This window comes from Sphaeramia orbicularis, chromosome 17, assembly GCF_902148855.1.
Source record: "Sphaeramia orbicularis chromosome 17, fSphaOr1.1, whole genome shotgun sequence".
Lineage (NCBI taxonomy): Eukaryota > Metazoa > Chordata > Actinopteri > Kurtiformes > Apogonidae > Sphaeramia > Sphaeramia orbicularis.
The window spans coordinates 13,608,117-13,627,160 of NC_043973.1; the positions used below are offsets into that span (position 1 = coordinate 13,608,117).

Sequence of the window (19,044 nt, forward strand, 5' to 3'; positions counted from 1 at the left end):
CTTAAGATGGCAGACTCTCCTGTGGCAGAAGGTAAATGTAAGCCCTTGCTCAGGCCAAAGCATCCTTTAGTGCTCCTGGAGCTAGAGCCAGGGAGATTATCATGTCAGGAGTAATCCGACTCGGCCCACAAGCACAACTATGGAGGAGGAGGAGCAACAGTTATGGGGGGGAGAGGCAGGCAGAGGCATCAGAGAAGCTCTGTGCTCCACTTACGGTAACCACGCTCTCCCTCTTCACCCTAAACCATCTTCTCCGCCTGCAGTGTTCCCCTCCCTGGATCTGAGAGGGCGGACCTGCTGCCTGGTAAAGGAGGTAAGGAGCACATTATGTTTTCTGCAGAACTGCATGTGTGGAGATACAATGATCTGAGGATGGCAAGAGTTTGATAACAGATGGAATGAAAGTTAAAGCAGCTGTTTGGAAGATGTGTGTTTTAGAAGACAAGACAACACCTCTGTTTTACTCTGTTCTTCTGTTTCAGGACCAGGTCTGTGCAAAACAACAGGACCAGAGGATCTGCTGCATGATGACAGGAGTTTTCTGAAGTCAACCCAGTGGCTCTTGGACTTTTTGAATGGATCAATGTGACTGCCATGAAGCGCACTATTACATACAAAGGAATGTTGATTTTAATCTTTGCATCTTAAAGGCTTCTATGGAAGTACAAATATGACAAAACAATAAAAACAGCCTGGACCTGAATCAAGTCAGGACACCTCCCCTACTTGCAGGCGCAGGGAGTTTGTGATGACTTTCCTTGGCACAAGCAGGAGTCGTGCTCTCTCTCCTCAGCTGTGATGATGGTGGACTTATCAAAGCAGCAACTCGCCTGTGGAGGTCAGCTGAAGACGACGCCACGCAGCTAAGTCTGGATTAGCCGGCCGAACGGTAAGGACACCGCATCTTCTTTTGTTAGTTTAAGCCGGCAGCTTATGTGGAAGGCGTTAGGTTGCCGCTGACAGGGATGCTGCACTGAAGTTGCCTGAGTGGCAGAAAACACACTTTGGATTATCTGTATCAACAAGCGGCCTTGCTGGAACCACATGTCAATAGTGCACGGCGGCCTGTCACGAAATGTTTGCAGAGTGGTTCCTGCTGATTATGACGAGCGGCCAGAAAAAAGAAATTATTACTATCATTTTCTTGCAGAATCTTTCACCACTAGCAAAAGTTTGTTTTGTCAGAGAGGAGCATTTTCTTTTCCTGTCACTTTTCCAACATGGTGGTTTGCCTCGTTATCACGCGTAATTGCCCACTAAGTACTCTCTGGTTGTGCAAACCAAAAGTTGTAGCAACATTTAGAGAAGTTTCTAAATATTGATTGTATATTCATATTTTATCTCTCCTTCCATGTTTCAGGAGTAAACATTCATTTAGACAGGGATAAAGATGTCATGTACAAAAACAGTGTCGGCCTCTTATGAAGCAATTTTGATGATACTCACTGTGGGCATTTTCCTGACGTAATGATCCCTCCTCACTAAGCCCATATCATACTGTAGAGATTATACTGTATCTAGCAGAGCCTGGAGAGGCCAGATAAAGGTTAAGCCTAAAGTCAATGGAGCTGTTCAACTTTCATAACCTGTCAAAGCCTCTCATAACTGCAGCAAAGCCAAGTTGAACTGATACACCACTTCTCATCACCTCGTGCATTCCCCCTTTCCCAAATTTCTGCTTAATTATACGCTACATGTGCCAAAAAATTAAGTTGTTTTTAATAGTTTGGAGAAAGCAGAGCCTTATAATGTAAAATGTCATATTTCAGATGTTTGTACTTGCTTGTGCTTGTTCGCGTGGGTCATATTTGAGAGGTGTATTCAACGTGTGCCAGATGGCCGTCAACCTTTTGTAACACCAACTTCAACATGTTTAACATGGGTTTAGAGGCAATGCTGTTGTGTTAAAAGAGGATCTGGCATAGACAGATTAGCCGCTCATAGACTCTTAGAAAGTAGCCGGGACAGCCTAAATCGGACTCCGAGCAACAAAAATGATGAAGGAACGAAAGGTGATGTTTTCCTGCAGAGCCTTGTGCAACATTTCAATGGCCAGAATACAAAACCTCCTATCTGAAATATTCACTTTTTTCAGGAAACAAAAAAAAAAACGTTTATTTTTGTTATAGTATGGTGTAGGAGGTTTTTGTCAGGTGACCTTCATGTCATAAGAAAGGGTGGGATTATCTTGCAGATAGACTGAAAATGTGGAGTCATCCTTGTTCTCACCATTTAATGTGAAAACTCAAAATGTAAAAATTTGCAGATAGGAGGTTTTGTTTTTGGGCCATTGATTTATTTTTTAGTTGCTTATAACACAGGGGTGTCAAACTCATTTTAGTTCAGGGGCCAAATTCAGCCTAATATGAAATACAAAGTGGGCCGGACCAGTAAAATAATATAAATAATAGGATAAAAACTTAGAAATAATATTAACTCCAAAGTTTTCTCTATGTTTTTGAGTGAAAAAAGTACAATTCCGTAATTAAAATGTTTCCATCTACGAACTGTACTTGAACGTAACATGAACAAATATGAACAACCTGAAAATTCTTAAGAAAAATAAGTGTAATTTTAACAATATTACACCTCAGTTTATCATTTATACATGTGCATCCCAACTTACAGATCACAGTGGATCTACAAATACACACAACATTCAATAATAAGCAGAATATTGTTAAAATACCACATACTTCTCTTAAGACATTTCAGGTTGTTCATATTTTTGGTGAAAAGCCAGTCTATAAATGTAAATACTTTTGTGTAATTTTACTTTTTTGACACTAAAACAAAAAGAAAAATGTAGCTTTTTTTCATTATTTATAGGTTATTATGATAGTATTTTTCTGCTCTGACCCACTTTAGATTGAAAATCCTTGATTGTTAATATCTTCGGTGTAATTTTTACATTTCACAAATTCATCCCCGGGGCCAGATTGGACCCTTTGGTGGGCCGGTTTTGGCCCCCGGGACGCATGTTTGACACCTGCCTTGAGTCCAGGAAAAACTGGACTCAAAGTAGAGATCTCATTCGTGCAAATAGATGAAAGTGCAGATAAATGAGGCTGGGAGTCAAATGTGCGTCTCTAAGTGCGTCCTCTTCCCACACCTCTTTAAGACTCTCTAAGTGTAACAGGTTTGGGTTGTGAGATTTTGTGCCGGGCTGTTAGGTCACTGGATTAATCTGTATTAATCTGTGAGTCGTGATAGTAAAGGCTCCTAAAATAAAACCTTTTTAACTCGGATAACTAATGCACGAACGTTCAGAATGATCAGAATTTGCACATGAGAATTCTCAGTATTTCTCTGTTGTTACCCACAGATGTTTTGAACTATTTCCTCTAAATAACAAACAGCAGCTTTCCCGCTAACCAGGAACAGGCTTGTTTTAATGATCCTATAGTTACTGAGTGACAGAGCCAGCACAAGCGGTGGCTGCCCGACAAAATTACGACGAAGTCTAGCCTAAGCCTTTTTCAGTTGCATTAGAAACCAAGGCTGGATTTAGAACTGCCAATCCTGGCTCAGAACATCCACTTTATTTTGTTGCCATTTTGGCTCGCAATGGCGCCAAAACTAACAAATCAAGCTTGTCACTTATGGTCTTGATGATTCACTGGAAGTAGGACAGCTTTTAGAAGAGGAGCCGGTGTTCTCTGAGTGGGCCCTACATGCTGGTCTAACCTCTGAGTTAGAGGTGTCTGATGGATTAACACACACACACACACACACACACATAAGGCTCCGCCACCAACACTGCAGCCAGGTGTTAACCCACGTGACTGCAGATAAAGCCGGCAGGCATTAGTACTAATCCCGCCCTGATCTTTGGAATATGTCCCTATTACCTCCCCAAGCACTCTCTAGCTGTCCCAAGGCCTCCTGATGCTCACTTAAGAGTGGAAAGACAAGACCAGGCCTCTCTGGGACTCCCTAAACAAGCACATTGTTTCACTGCAACAACACAGTAGGTGCCTTTACCGCTGTTTGTTACCTTTCAGTGCAGGTATTTACGGGGTGTGTTCAGAGCAGTCACATGGGTAGAGCTGAGCAGGAACACACACTTCACTTCTAATGTCCTATAGGTACGCTACAGGCTTCAAACGCACCATGAACGTTCCGCTGTTGTTGGACATGTTCGATATCGAGACGCAGCTGCATTATGTAAACTGGATTATCTAGTGTTATGTGATGGTGTTGCTGGGAGCATGTGGGCAGTCTGGAAGTGGAGTGGGTGTCTGGGTGACGGTGGAAGGGTGGACTTTGTGTCTGCTGCTTCTAAACAAGCCCAGGTCATATGATTCGGGGAAGTGAAATCATGAACGGTAGTGTTTATGGTATGTGTGAGTCATAAAGACGGAGTGAGGGAGACAGACAGAATAAGCTGTAGGCAATGCATAGGAAAAAATGCATGTGATTAGAGTTCACCGAAAATAAGAGATGTGCTGAAAGAGGCACTTCATTGACTGAAACGTGAAATGATGGTAAAAAAAAATGACAGTTTTTAAAATAATCGAAATGAAATAAAAATTACTGTGAACAACGCAACATAAACAAAATGGAACTGGCTCATTTTGATTTATTTCAGGTTTTGCTTTTGTTTCATTAAGTACCCAGATCTGTTATGAGCTGACAATGTTAAATTCGAAGTGTATAAGATTTAGGAGGTATTAATTGCAGAAATGGGATCTAATTTTCTTTTCTTTTTTCCCAGAATAATTCTGCTTCCATTAACAGCAATGACTTGTTGATATCTAGAGCAGGGGTCTCAAACATGCGGCCCGGGGGCTAAATGCGGCCCGCCAAAGGTTAAATCTGGCCAGTGGGATGTTTTTCCAAAGTCAAAAATTCCACAGTCTTGAATTGAATTAAGCAAAAAAAAAAATTAGCTTGAATTAAGGAAAAAAATGTTGAATTAAGCAAAAAAATCTTCAATTAAGTAAAAAAAATCTTGAATTAAGACAAAAAAAAAAAAAAAAAATTAATTAAGCAAAAAAAATTCTTAAGTTGAGCAAAAAAACCTTGAATTAACAACTTAATTTTTTTCCCTTTCCTTTAGTGCTAAAAATAACATTAAATCATGAAAATATTTACATTTACAAACTATCCTGTAACAATAAAACGTGAATAATCTGAACAAATATGAACAACCTAAAATGTCTGTAGAAAATTCAGCACAATTTTAACTATTTTCTGCCTGTTCCTCAGTGTTTAGTGTCTTTGTAGATCTGATCCATAATGCACATGTAGAAATGATAAGTTAAGGTAGAATATTGTTAAAATTTTCTTATTTTTCTGAAGAAATGTCAGTTTTTTCAGGTTATTCACATCTTTTTTGTTTGGATAGTTTATAAAAGTATTTTCATCATTCCATGTTTTTTTTTCTTTACACTAAAACAGAGACAAAAATTTGGAGTTGTCATTATTTATAGGTTATTATGTTATTATTTTACTGGAGATCAAATTGGGTTGAATGTGGCCCCTGAAAGAAAATGTTTTTGACATCCCTGATCTACAGAGTTTCTACAGAACAGTTTTCCTCTCCTTATTTTGACCATTTTAGGGCAGGTTTAAGGTGCATTACTGTCGCTGCCACAGTATTTAGCATTTCCACAGAATATCTAGAACCAACTAGGTGTTTGTTGCATATATTATATCAACAGTTTTCCACATTTGCTAAAGTCAGGGAAATCTGTAACGGCCTTTACTAACATTAATATTTATGCTATTTCACAACAACAAAATGACTCAAAGTGAATATACAAATGATGGTGATGTGAATAAAACTGTAAACTATTATGCTGGGATAAATCTTAGTGAGTTCATTTTAGTTCAGTCTACGTTTAGGACTTTTACTGTAAAAATAGGCTGTGGAAGAGTTAAATCTGTAGCTCAGAGTTATTTATATCTATTGCTATTGTTTTGATGAAGGGACGCCAAGCAGTTGAAACTTCATTGTGTGTGAGGAGCCCAGAATGGACCAAGTCATGAAAGAACCTTTCACGTTTTGTTTTTTCACACATTTTTCACATTATCTATATTTTTCATTTTATTCTGCACTGTAGAGGAGGATGTGGTCAGGTCATTTACAATAAGTTTTACCGCTAGATGCAACATACGGAGCAGTTTTTTGTTTTTTTGATCAATGTATTTTTATTCATGTTTAGTCTTTCAAACATACAAAAAGTAAGACAAACACTGAGACATATAACAGAGGTATAAGACGCCACAAAAAATAAATAAATAATTTAAATTAAAAAAAAAAAAAATTAAAAGGTTTCCCTATGTAATTACCCAATCACTTTGTACACAGCACACATTAACCTGAGTCGAGGTGCACTGTCAACTGTTCTACATAAGAAATAAAAGGTTGCCATATCACATTCAACTTCCCCATTGATCCATTCAACACACGGAACATTTAAGGCAGGGGTGTCAAACTCATTTGGGTTCAGGGGCCATATTTAGCCCAATTTGATCTCAAGTGGGCCAGACCAGTAAAATAATGACTTAATAACCTATAAATAATGGCCAATCCAAGTTTTTCATTTTGTTTTAGTACAAAAAACCCCCCCCAAAAAACCAAAAACAAAAACCAATTATGAAAATATTTACATTTTACAAAAAAAAAAAAAAGATGTGAATAACCTGAAAAAACAGAAATTTCATTTGAAAAATTTGTGCAATTTTAGCAATATTATGCCTCGACTTATTATTTATTCATGTACATTTACACACAATGTTACATAAACATTTGGTAACAGGCAGAATATTGTTAAAATTTTGGAGTTTGGAACTAAAATTTCTACAATATTATATCTCTTATTATTAACACAACTACAGATCACAGTGGATCTATAAATGTTTATGTTTATGCATTTGACAGACGCTTTTTTCCAAAGCGACTTACTGGAGAAAACCAATCAAATCACTCAATCAATCAAATTTTATTTATATAGCACCAGATCACAACAAAAAACTTATCTCATGACACTTTATATATAGAGTTGGTCAAAACCAGATTCTAAGCCAATTTACAGAAACCCAACAGAATCCTCCAAGAGCAAACACTTGTGATAAATGCACAAAACATTTAGTAACAGGCAGAATATTGTTCAAATTGCACATTTCAGGTTGTTCATCTTTGCTTTTATTTATGTATTTATTTGCATTTTATTATGAAAGAATAGTTTTGTAAATGTAAATATTTTCACAGTGTAATGTTACTTTTTTTAACTTAAATTTTTCCCACATAATTTTTCACAAAGAAAATTTGTCGTTGTCATTATTTACGGGTTATTGTGTTGTTGTTGTTTTTACTGGAGATCACATTGGTCTGTTTGTGGAACCTGAACCAAAATGATTTGGACAACCTTTGACTGTTCAGGTTCATTTTTGCACTTTTTATCCCGCGGGCCTGAATGGAACCTTTGGCGGGCCGGTTTTGGCCCCCGGGCCGCATGTTTGACACCTGCGATTTAAGGGATCAGAATTAAATAACTTTCCACAAAAATCGGACCTTAAATCAACAATCAACAATAGTCGTGTTCTTTTTCCTTGGCTCCTTCTTTTTAAATTCTATCAATCAAGGTTTTCCTCATAATACACAAGAAGTTAAAACACTTTTATGCACTGAATTAAAAAAATAAAAAGACTAAAAATTTTAAAAAAATCTACTGAAAACCATAAGAACTCTGGCATCGGGACATAAAAGATGGAATCTGCTTTTTTCCAGCACAGACACTTCATTCACGACGTACTGTTATCTTCTGTCGCCGTAATTATTTCATACTGTTGGAGATCCAAGTCCACTGACAAGAAAAGCCCCTGTGTGTCGGCTACATTCAAGAGTGTTAACCACAGACGTCCCTCTCCCCATTTTTGACAGTTGGTCTTCTATAGGCGGTGGTATTCTGTTGAGCGTCTCTTCTTCCACCATGGGGAGGGAGGGGAGGAAATAAGTGGCATGTTACTTACCGCCAGTTTAGCAGCGCCGCGGCCACTGACCCAATTATTCCTCGAAAACATAAATTTTATTGTGTCGCTTGAAATAATGCCATCTTTGAGAGCTTTGGTTGAGGATGAGACTCTGGCTGTATGATGCATGCGTTTGAGAATACATAATGTCTCAGGAATGGCTTTGACAGACTGAGGAATTCTTGGCAAAGCTTCACGGTTTGCCTCAAACATGTTAATGCTCTATCTTCTGGGAGTGTTTTCCCTCTCAGTAGCTCTTCAGGTGACAAATGACTGACAGCAAACACCAGGTTTATTATTTTTCAGACTTTCACATACCTGATATTCACACACACAAAGCCATGAAGACTTTCATGCGTGCGTTGTTGAACGGATGATTCTCTCGGTTTGTTTTTTGGGCCTCACGCGTTCGACCGGCCTTGTGTTCACACATGCGAACGTGCACGGGCGCATAAAACAGACATGCTGCGGCCGTGTAGGAGCTGCTTTAGTTGTCTTTGCGACTCATCTGCACTTTTATGTCTCTGTTTGACGATGGCTTTTCCTTCTGCTGGAGGCTCCTCTGGGGTTCCGCTGTATCCTCTGCATTTGTACTCGCTCTGTTTGCTGGAAAACAGCAGCATTTGTCTTTTGCGGGAAGGGGGATTCATGTCTTTCCGTTGCGCTCTTAAGAAAACACAGGTGCCCCTTCCTCCTATCAATATCTGTATATTTATGTCTGTGACAGCAGTGGTCGGCGCTACATATTATGTGTCAGCTCTGATTAATCATCCGTGACGATCTGAACAAGCTGCAAAATGGTCCATGGCATTTTTATTGGCACCAATCAATTGCAGGTGCGTCTAAAGTGGAGCAATTACGACAATCAGAGTGTCTTCAGGGACGTGAGATCAGTTTTTGACGACCGGGCTTCATCATGTGTCAAATAAAGGAGGGCTCATCTGTTTTTATTGCGTTATCTAGATGGGGCACAAAGCTAACAGGCTGCGGACATTGATGTATCGCAGCCTTGAGAAAAAACTAACTCTAAGGATGAGTAATTGTCCCAAACTGACCTATAAATAGCACGAGAAAACAATGATCTCACCGTTCTGCATATATCATAAGAAACAGACTCCTTTAGAAATAAAAAAAAAATGGATCACGTTTAGAAGCCGGAGCAGCCAGATCAAAAAGTCACGCACTGGTGTTGAACCAACAAAAACAAATTGAGACTTTCTGTCTGGCAATTAAATGTTAACTGTGAGAAACAAACATCAGACCTATAGCCAAGTAACATTCTGCAGCAGCCGCAGCCTCCACTTTTGATTTACGTAGACTTTGTGTCAAATGAGGTTGTTAGGTGAAATGTTTGACTTCTAAATGAATACCGTTCTGCTCCTTCCATTGTGCAGGAGCTGCTTACCACGGAATTATGAGTGATGAGTCAAAGTTTGACTGATAGCACTGGTTATACCTGTTTATACCGTGTTTATTCCACTGCAACTCATGTGTGCAGCCTTTTTCTGTAGTTCCCCTCTGTTGTATCCAAAACACTCTGGCAGTAGCGCCTCATTTGCATACAGAGTTATAGAAATGTTCACTATTTAGATTTCAGTTTGGTTTTTGATTTCAGTTTAGTTTTACAATTGCATAGGTTTTATTTACAGGGACTGACGAACTATTGTTGCGTTTGTTTTAGTGTTATTTCTTCAGGAAATATGAGGAACACTTTGATTTATATAAGCTTGACAAGCTGTACTTAAGGTTAAAAAACACACACACAAGAAAAATTTGTGTATCATTAGTTCATTTGTTTTTCAATTTAAAACCAAAAATGAAAAAACAAAAAAATGACTCGTTTGTTTGTTTTTCCATTTTCAATAACGGTTCGGTTTTTCATTTCCCGATTTTGTGCTCAAATGAAACATGGAAAAAACAGATTACGACCGTTTCATCCGATTTTGCTATTTTCAGTATAGTTCAGTCGTCTGACCTGGAAGCAGTCGTTACTAGGGAAAAAGTAAACACACGGAATCATGGCCGGACTGGAGGAATATTTTGCTATAATTAAGCAGCTGTTTGATACACAAGCATATATCATTCACACAAAAAAATAAATTTGGCTCTTTTTCTGAGTGAATGAGATACTGTTTTCTGAAAAAAATTAAATTTGGCTCTGTTTTTCTGAATTAATGAGAAAATTATCGTGTTAATTGAGAAAAACAGAGCAGAATTTATTTTTTTGTGTGAATGCAATACGCTTCTGTATGTATCAAACAGCTGCTTAATTACGGCCAAATATTCCTCCAGTCCGGCCATGATTCCGTCTGTTTTTTCCCTAGTATCGACTACTTCTGGGTCAGACACCCTAACTATATTGAAAATAGCAAAATTGATTGAAACGGTCGTTTTCTGTTTTTTCCATTTTTCATTTGAGCACAAAATCGGGAAATGGAAAAATGAACCATTATCCGTTTTTCATTCTGGTTTTGAAAATGAATTTGATTTTTGGTTTTAAATTGAAAAAAATAATGAACAAATGATACACGGATTAAGAAACCATAACCAGGTTCAATGACTAACATTTGTGCATAGTCCGTGTATCATTCGTTCATTCGTTTTTCAATTTTCCGATTTTGTGCTCAAATAAAAAATGGAAAAAACGGATAACAACCGTTTCATTCAATTTTGCTATTTTCAATATAGTTAAGTTGTCTGACCTGGAAGTAGTCATTACTAGGGAAAAAATAAACAGACGGAATTTTCCGAATTAACGAGATACTGTTTTCTGAAAAAATTTAAATTCGGCTCTGTTTTTCTGAATTAATTAATTCAGAAAAACAGAACTGAAGTAATTTTTTGTGTGAATGCAATACGCTTCCGTACGTATCAAACAGCTGCTAAATTATAGCAAAATATTCCTCCAGTCCGGCCAAGATTCCGTTTGTTCATTTTTTCCTTAGTATCGACTACTTCCAGGTCAGACCACTTAACTATATCGAAAATAGTAAAATTGGATGAAACGGTCATTATCCGTTTTTTTGTCCTTAGTTTTTCTGAGAATAATCCAGTTTACATATTGCTGCTTCAATGGAAACACCTCAAAGCTTACAGAAAAACAAAATGTTCCTCCTTTATGTTATTATTATCTTACAAATTTTATTGTTTAATGCAGGGGTGTTAACTCATTTTAGTTTAGTTTATTCAGCTAAATTTGATCTGAAGTGGGCCGGACCAGAAAAATAATAACATAATAATATATAAATAATGACAACTGCAAATTTTTGTCTTTGTTTTAGTGTAAAATAACCCATTAAATTATGAAAATACTTACTTTTATAAACTATCAAAAAAACAAACAAACAAACAAACAAAAAAAAACCTGAAAAAAACTGAAATTTAACAAAACATAAGAAAATTTGGTGCAATTTTAACAATATTATTCCTCAACTTATTTCTCCATGTGCATTATGGATCAGATCTACAAAGACACTAAACACTTAGTAACATGCAGAAAATAGTTAAAATTGTGCTGAATTTTCTTTAGACATTTCAGGTTGTTCATATTTGTTCAGGTTATTCACATTTTATTGTTACACGATAGTTTGTAAATGTAAATATTTTCATAATTTAATGTTATTTTTGCACTAAAACAAAGACAAAAAATGTACTCGTTAATTCAAGATTTTTTTTACTTAATTGAAGATTTTTTTTTTTTTTACTTAATTGAAGATATTTTTTGGCTTAATTCAGGATTTTTCTTTTAACTTAATTGATTTTTTTTTTTTTTTTTTCTTAATTCAAGACTTTTTGCTTAATTCAAGCTAAATTTATTTTGCTTAATTCAATTCCAGACTGTGGAATTTTTGCACTTGGCAAAAACATCCCAGGGGCTGAACTGGACCCTTCGGCGGGCCGCATTTGGCCCCCGAGCCACATGTTTGACACCCCTGGTTTAATGTGTTCTGCAGAAGCTATCCATGTATATAACCTCCCACAAGTAACCTATTTATTTATTTATTTGTTTATTTATTATTATTTTTTGTTTCTATTCTTCATACTGTGTGACATTTTCTCCTAATGTAAACAATTCAACAGCCTGTAAATGCACACTACAGGATCCAGTCTGGCAAAACACTTTGTAAGTCCGGTCTGGATTTGCTGTTAGTCACTGCCAGTATACCATTTCCGGCTCTGGGGGAATATTTTACTCTGGTGACATGATACGAAAAATACAAAAGCAGTGAGCTTGTAAAACTTCTCAAATACCTGAAGCATGACAATAATGAAAGGACAAAAATATAAAAAGTAGAAGTCCTCCAAACTAGGATTTACATTTACTGTGGCGCCTTCACTTTTTTGATAATGAGGGGCTATTTAAGCTAGAGGGATGTAAAACAACAAGATCGCTGAAGCCTCATCATACATAACACTGAAAATAGGTGTGGTGAAGAGATTCCTCTCAAGGAAGAAATAGATTTCCCCCCCTCCCTAAAAACATATTATAGGAGTATTTACAACTGCAAGGAATGTGTTTTCTGTGGAAGTAAAGACAGAACAGAACATTCACACCAGATATTTTTCTTGCCACGTACATATAGTTAGATATAAATCTCCAAAGGGGCAAAAGGTTATAAAACTCAGTCTCTCTGGCTTCATTTCAAATGGAGTTTTCGTCCTCCGGCAGCTGATTTGACTTTAAACACACACTGCATTCTCAGGTGTCATCAAGTGATGTCGTTCTTGTGGATCATGAACCCTCTCAGTGAAAATGAACTGACAGTTGAATCAGAAAAAGTAAACTGACGGTAAAATAAAAGCTCTGTTGGGGAACACCCGGTTGAGAGACATGGATTTATAGAAGGTCACAGAAATGTGATGGTAGAGAGATAACAATTACACATTGTTCTGCCGGTGCTTTAATGTGACAGCTTGAAGTTCTGAATGAGAAAGATGGTTTACATTAACGAAGGTGTGACTGTTTGAACATGTCTGACGTTTTCTTTTTTTTTTTTTTTTTTACCCCCCCCTTTCCTCCTTCCATCTGTCTTTCCACAGAGTTTCAATGCTCCTCCACATTCTAAGATGAAGTTATGGAAAGGTGCTACTTTTGCCTTCATGCTCTGTGGCGCAGCCCTGTCCACCCTCCTCATTAGAAACATGGCCACTATCGGACAGTTGAAACCTAAAACTAAATACCCTCACTCATCTTCGTCCATGTCAAGCCCGTCTTCACCATCACAATCCAAAACCTCTCCGCAATCAACCTCATCATCATCATCATCAGCAGCAGCAGAGAAATCAGTGTCATCCCAGCCAATGGGTGGTCTTCATCGGAGGACCCGATCAGCAGATGACATGAACTCCATTCTGTCGGAATGTAAGACAAACTGATACTTTCTGTCCTACTTGTCTGGTCTGAGATAAGAAGTGGTGTGAAAAATGTCCTGGGTTCAATTAGCACCTCATTGTTTACTGGTTCTTTGTCATAGAGGCCAGTGGTGAGTCTGGGGTCTGATGGAGACAAATTCACTAAAAATTCCCAGGGAGTCCCTCCAACATGGGTTCATCATCACTATGTTCTAAAACAGGGGTGTCAAACTTATTTTGGTTCACGAGCCATATTTAGCCCAACTGATCTCAAGCAGGCCAGACCAGTAAAATAATGACTTAATAACCTATAAATAATGACAAATCCAAGTTTTTCCATTTTGTTTTAGTACAAAAAAAACCCCCAATTAAATTATGAAAATATTTACATTTTACAAAAAAGATGTGAATAATCTGAAAAAACAGAAATTTAATTTGAAAAATTAGTGCAATTTTAACAATATTATTCCTCGACTTATTATTTATACATGTACATTACACACAATGTTACATAAACATTTGGTAACAGGCAGAATATTGTTAAAATTTTGGAGTTTGGAACTAAAATTTGAACAATTTCTACACTATTCCATCTCTTATTATTAATACAACTCCAGATCACAGTGGATCCATAAATGCAGGAAACATTTAGTAACAGGCAGAATATTGTTCAAATTCCACATTTCAGCTTGTTCATCTTTGTTTTTATTTATGTATTTATTTGCATTGTATTGTGAAAGAATAGTTTTGTAAATGTAAATATTTTCACAGTGTAATGTTATTTTTTTTCACTTAAATTTTTCCCACATCATTTTTCACAAAGAAAGTTTGTAGTTGTCATTATTTATGGGTTATTGTGTTGTTATTTTTACTGTAGATCCAATAGGTCTGTATGAGGAACCTGAACCAAAATGATTTGGGCAACCTTGACTGTTCAGGTTAATGTTTGCATTGTCATCCCGCGGGCCGGAATGGAACCTTTGGCGGACCAGATTTGGCCCCCGGGCCACATGTTTGACACCTGTGTTCTAAAATAGCCTGAAACCAGCCACAACAGTATGAAATGTACACTTTTTTAAAAAAAAATTCAAATAGAGGTTTACTACTGAGATTAATTATTTATTTGTTTATTTATTTATTCGCACTTTAAACAACACCATAGAAAAGTTATTTAATTACAAAAAGTGCGACACCATGAAGCCAAGACCAAAGGCAAAAAAGAGCTGATGGTAAAACTAATGTAAAATTAAAATGAGAAAACAGAGATGTGAAAATGTAAAGTGCAAACAAAAAAGATATGAATAAATAATAATAATAAAAAAGAGTAAGAAAGCAATAAAAATCAATAAAAAGACAAGATCCCACCTCATGAATAAAACCAATAAAAGAGTCTTGCATAAAAGTAAATAAGATCAATAATACAACAGGCTACAAGGTTGTGAGGTGTTGTGGAGTTGAGTTTGCCGATGCTCACAGTAACACAGTAAATATCCTCTGTTGACAAGCCTGCTTACATTTAGCTGCTCTGAAGTCGTCAACAAAACTAGCTCAGTGGAATACTAATATTTGTTTAGATAATGCTGATGATAGGATCAGTTATCCTCATGTCAGACAGGATCAACTTGACACCTGACTTTTACTATGGAACCAGCTGCACCACACGATACCTGTGAACCATCTGGTGTGATTAAATATCTGATTATTAGGAAGCTGTGTCAAAGCGTCACACAAAGGTCTGGTAATCCTGCTGTCACCTGTCTTTACATGCTGTTTTATCTCCCCTCTGTCAGTTTCCATGATGTTCCAGAGCTTCACAGAAGGTGAGCTTCAGCATGTGGTCGGGACGTTGCTGGACAGGAAGAGAAGGAAGAGTCAGCGTCTAGGGGAGAGCCAGACCCGAAGGACTAAAAGAGCTGGGAGGCCTAAGTCCTGCTCCGTTAGAGAGCTGGAGCTCACAGTGAGTGAACTGGGTCTCGGTTACGAGAGCGATGAAACTGTACTTTTGCGTTACTGCAGCGGCAAATGCATAGCGCATCGACACAACTATGACATCACCATGGAGCACATGATGCGAACAGGGTTCGAGAAGAAGGGTCGCAAGGACAAAGTGAGAAACGGCCCCTGCTGCCGGCCCACGGCTTTTGAACATGACTTTTCCTTCATGGATAACAAGCACAAGCATCACACGATACAGAATGTGTCAGCAAAGAATTGTGGGTGTGTATGACCCCCAGATATTGGACTGCTCACTTCTTCATGCTGCTCTTTTGGAAGAGTTGAACATGGATGCTATTAAAAGACAAAAATGGCACTCTATGGAATATAAACTCAAGGAAAGGAGGAACTAATGGGAATATGTTCATCGCTGACAGCCAGACTTTGACTCTCTGCGCTCTGTCACCACAACTTAGGACCTAATGACATAGACAGCAAATGTGCTGTTTTTACATGGGTGTAAAAAGACACAAAAAGTGATACCAAAAACATTTTATTGTCTTTTCTATCTGTGTGGTAACACTGTAAAATGTGGTGTAACAACAATGTAGCAACATGATGTCTGTGGTATTCCTTTTGAGTAGTAATTCATGCGGTAGACTCATGATGATGGGCCATGGTGGACTGGAGTGCTCCTGTTGGGACTCTTTTTAACTTCAGTACCACATGTTCAAATCTTTTAGTTAACATGATTATAATGGAGACAGTAAATGACCTTTCAGGCAAAAAGTGCTAAAAAATAATACATTTTAAAGGTTCTATATCGTTAGCCTCATAGCATAATTGCCTACGACATATTTTTGGCCAAACTGTGATATTGGCATTAAATAAAGCAGCAGTGTTAGGAGAGTGAAGTTATACAGATATTACAATTTGGCCAAAAATATGACTTTTATTCTATGAGGCTGACACTATGTATGTTTTGCACTTCCTCTTGTGCTTATGTTAGATTTGTAGTCATTTTTAATGTTAGTCAACTCCATTTCTAAGCTAGCTAGTGTTGCACACAGTCAGGGAGAATAGAAGCATTGAAGAAGTTGAAGGTGATTATAAGGTTTCAACATGCTCCTGAACCAAACGTCAGTAACCATGGCTACAAAAGTGAAGACAATGTGGAAGTATCTGAATGTGTTCTTTTCTTGGCTCAGCTAACTCAGTGGTAGCTGTGCTTAAGCTGTGGTCACTGTGTAGTTGCACTAACAAGAGTGTGAACTGACATGAAGTTTACAGGATTATCATGTCAGGAAGTTAGCGTTTAGCATTAGCTCAACCGTCACCCCTCACAGTCCTGCAGCTCTGTCCTTTGTCCATATATTCACTTCTGGCTCCCAAATATAATACAAGCTGACATCAGCCGAAATACCCTCTCCTGGCTTTATATCAATAAATTACCAAAAAAAAAACCCAAAACAACCCAATAACTCATGTTTTAGATACACTGATTATATACAGTCTATGGCTGAATCCCACTTCACCCCTCAGCCCCTCCCCCTTACCCCTCTGTTTTGCGCGTACACGTGAAGGGGTAGTGTCGTCCCGGTTCTCAATTAGACGGAGGGGAAGGGCTAAGGCGGAGGGTTGTATAGTCCTTGAAACAGATATTTCAGGACCACACTACGAACGGAGGGGTATGAGAAACTTCCCATAATTCTGTTCAAATTGCTGGCAAGACAAAGGTAAACACGGCCAAAAAGTGCAGCAGTGTGATGAAAGAAACACACAAATGTACGTATTTTCTTGGTAAACAACTTAATAATTTGACTGACCGTTTAATGCCGTTTCAATGTGTTTTATGCCGCGTTTCCACTACGTAGAACCGGCTCGACTCGACTCGACTCAGGTACCAGATACTATTCCGGGAGACTATTTCCATTACAGGATACTACCGACTTTACAGTACCTGGACGTCACAGCGATGCGGCGCATTACTTCCGTGTCGTCTGCTCAGAGAGTTGCTGATAAAGTCGCTCGTTGTGTGTTGTATCGTCAAACTCATGCTGAATTTTTACGTCGGCCACACCAAAGCCTGAATCTCCTGACTGAATGGTGTAGTTTCACCGGCTGCCATCACATGGATTAACCTTCCGCTACATTTACTGTAAACTTCTGCATTTTTTTTTGTAAAACGGCAGGTCACAGAGAAAACTGTCTGACCAATCAGTGGTCTGCAGTGTTTTAGTATCTGGTCCCTAGTCTTGGAACCTTGGTGGAGGTGATACCAAAAACTAGACTCCAGATCCTTTTTCATAATGGAAACGCAAAAAGGCCGAGTCGAGTCGTGCCGAGCTGGTACTACGTAGTGGAAATGCAGCAATAGATTGCATTTCTGCAGTTTATAGTTGATAGCTGCAAAAACATGCCCAAAGCCCATGGAACAGAGACGGTTACAGCTGCTGACGGCATGGGGAATACTTTCAGAAACAACGTTGTCTCATCTGTTTATAGCGGCATCGATGAATGCTGATGATGTAACAGGTCGCGAAGGGTTGTCCCATTTCATAGGGGAATGTTTCAACCCCTACCCCTTGCAGCCCCTTGGGGTAGTACCAATTGCAAGGGGTGGGGGTAAGGGGGAGGGTTAGGGCTAAGGGGTGAATTGGGATTGGGCCTATAACATACAAATCAGTGTACAGGCTGCTATCACGCATGTAGGCAACTGTAATAGTTGTTAGGTAACAAATGAAGTTAGCTAACTAACGACACACAACTGGCCCCCAGCATAACAACTGTATTTAACCCTTTCATGCACAAATTATTATTATTAGTCAAGATTTTTTTTATTGAGTGTTTTTATTCCTCCTTAGGCATGAAAAAAAATTCAGATCAAGTTTTTTTTCCTCATGGAAATACGAAAATGTCCATGTATTTAATTTTTGAAGTAAAGAAACATAAACCCAATATCAGAAAGTGAGATGAAAACAATGAAATAAAAACAATTTAATGCTGCTAATCTGGTGTTTTCTCACCTTTCAACATATTCTAATGCTAATTATAACTCTCGTCATGGAGATAATATGCAAAAAAAAACAAAAAAAAAAAAACTTTTTGTCTAACAAATAACAATTGATTTACACTAAAACATGTTACTCCAGATCAGGTTTATCAAGAACAGCAAAGTTACAGTATTGGTGTGAACTGCAGTGTATGGGATGATGCATAAGCGTCCACTGTGCTGGCTGATACGGAACTAAAACAACAAAACCCATGAATATACAAGAGAACAACTGTAGAATAACTGTCCACTGTAGTGACCACTATGCATGAAAGGGTTAATATATTAAAGGTTCAATATGTAAGATTTGTGCTTGCTTTTTTCTGTGCACAAGTCTGTTTTCTAATGGGAACTGGCTGTGAGTTCACATTACCGAACTCCACTCATAAGCTAATGACGGTTGCCAATGACAACAGCCTATACACTGACCTTCTATGCTTAGGTCACCTTTTCTGCTATAATCCCTTGACACTGAGTTCTCCGGTGTGTCTTCTCTCCCTGTTACTGGGCAAGCTACTGTTAGCTTAGAAATGGAGTTAGCTAATGTCATCCAGCACATAACACACACTCCAACACAAACTACAGATAAAGACGTAAACACATGCAAATCTGACATACGGAACCTTTAAAACCCTAGCTTTAAAAAAATAAATATACATATTTATTTTGCTGATGTTTACTTTAAATTCAGCTCAGGATAGTTTGGACCACTGACCTAATTATAA

The 19,044-nt window shown here is 38.0% G+C and overlaps 1 protein-coding gene across 2 annotated transcripts; it reads left to right on the plus strand.

The window, feature by feature from the left end:
* The first annotated feature begins 169 nt into the window (after positions 1-169).
* Positions 170-16,741, plus strand: LOC115436587 (neurturin). Of its 2 annotated transcripts, XM_030159476.1 has the most exons (4): positions 170-313; positions 483-889; positions 13,021-13,342; positions 15,123-16,741. In XM_030159476.1, exons 3-4 carry the CDS (start codon positions 13,048-13,050, stop codon positions 15,557-15,559), a joined length of 732 nt encoding a protein of 243 aa, XP_030015336.1. In that variant the 5' UTR covers positions 170-313; positions 483-889; positions 13,021-13,047; the 3' UTR covers positions 15,560-16,741. The 2 variants fall into 2 exon arrangements, with proteins under 2 accessions (XP_030015336.1, XP_030015337.1); XM_030159477.1 differs by lacking the exons at positions 170-313; positions 483-889 and adding an exon at positions 3,863-3,970.
* Positions 16,742-19,044: the final 2,303 nt, after the last annotated feature.

Bases quoted from the DNA above. Each gene is read 5' to 3' on its own strand.
- LOC115436587 (XM_030159476.1), top strand. From the start codon at position 13,048: ATGAAGTTATGGAAAGGTGCTACTTTTGCCTTCATGCTCTGTGGCGCA. The intron at 13,343-15,122 runs GTAAGACAAACT...CCCCTCTGTCAG, and splicing joins GAACTCCATTCTGTCGGAAT to TTTCCATGATGTTCCAGAGC.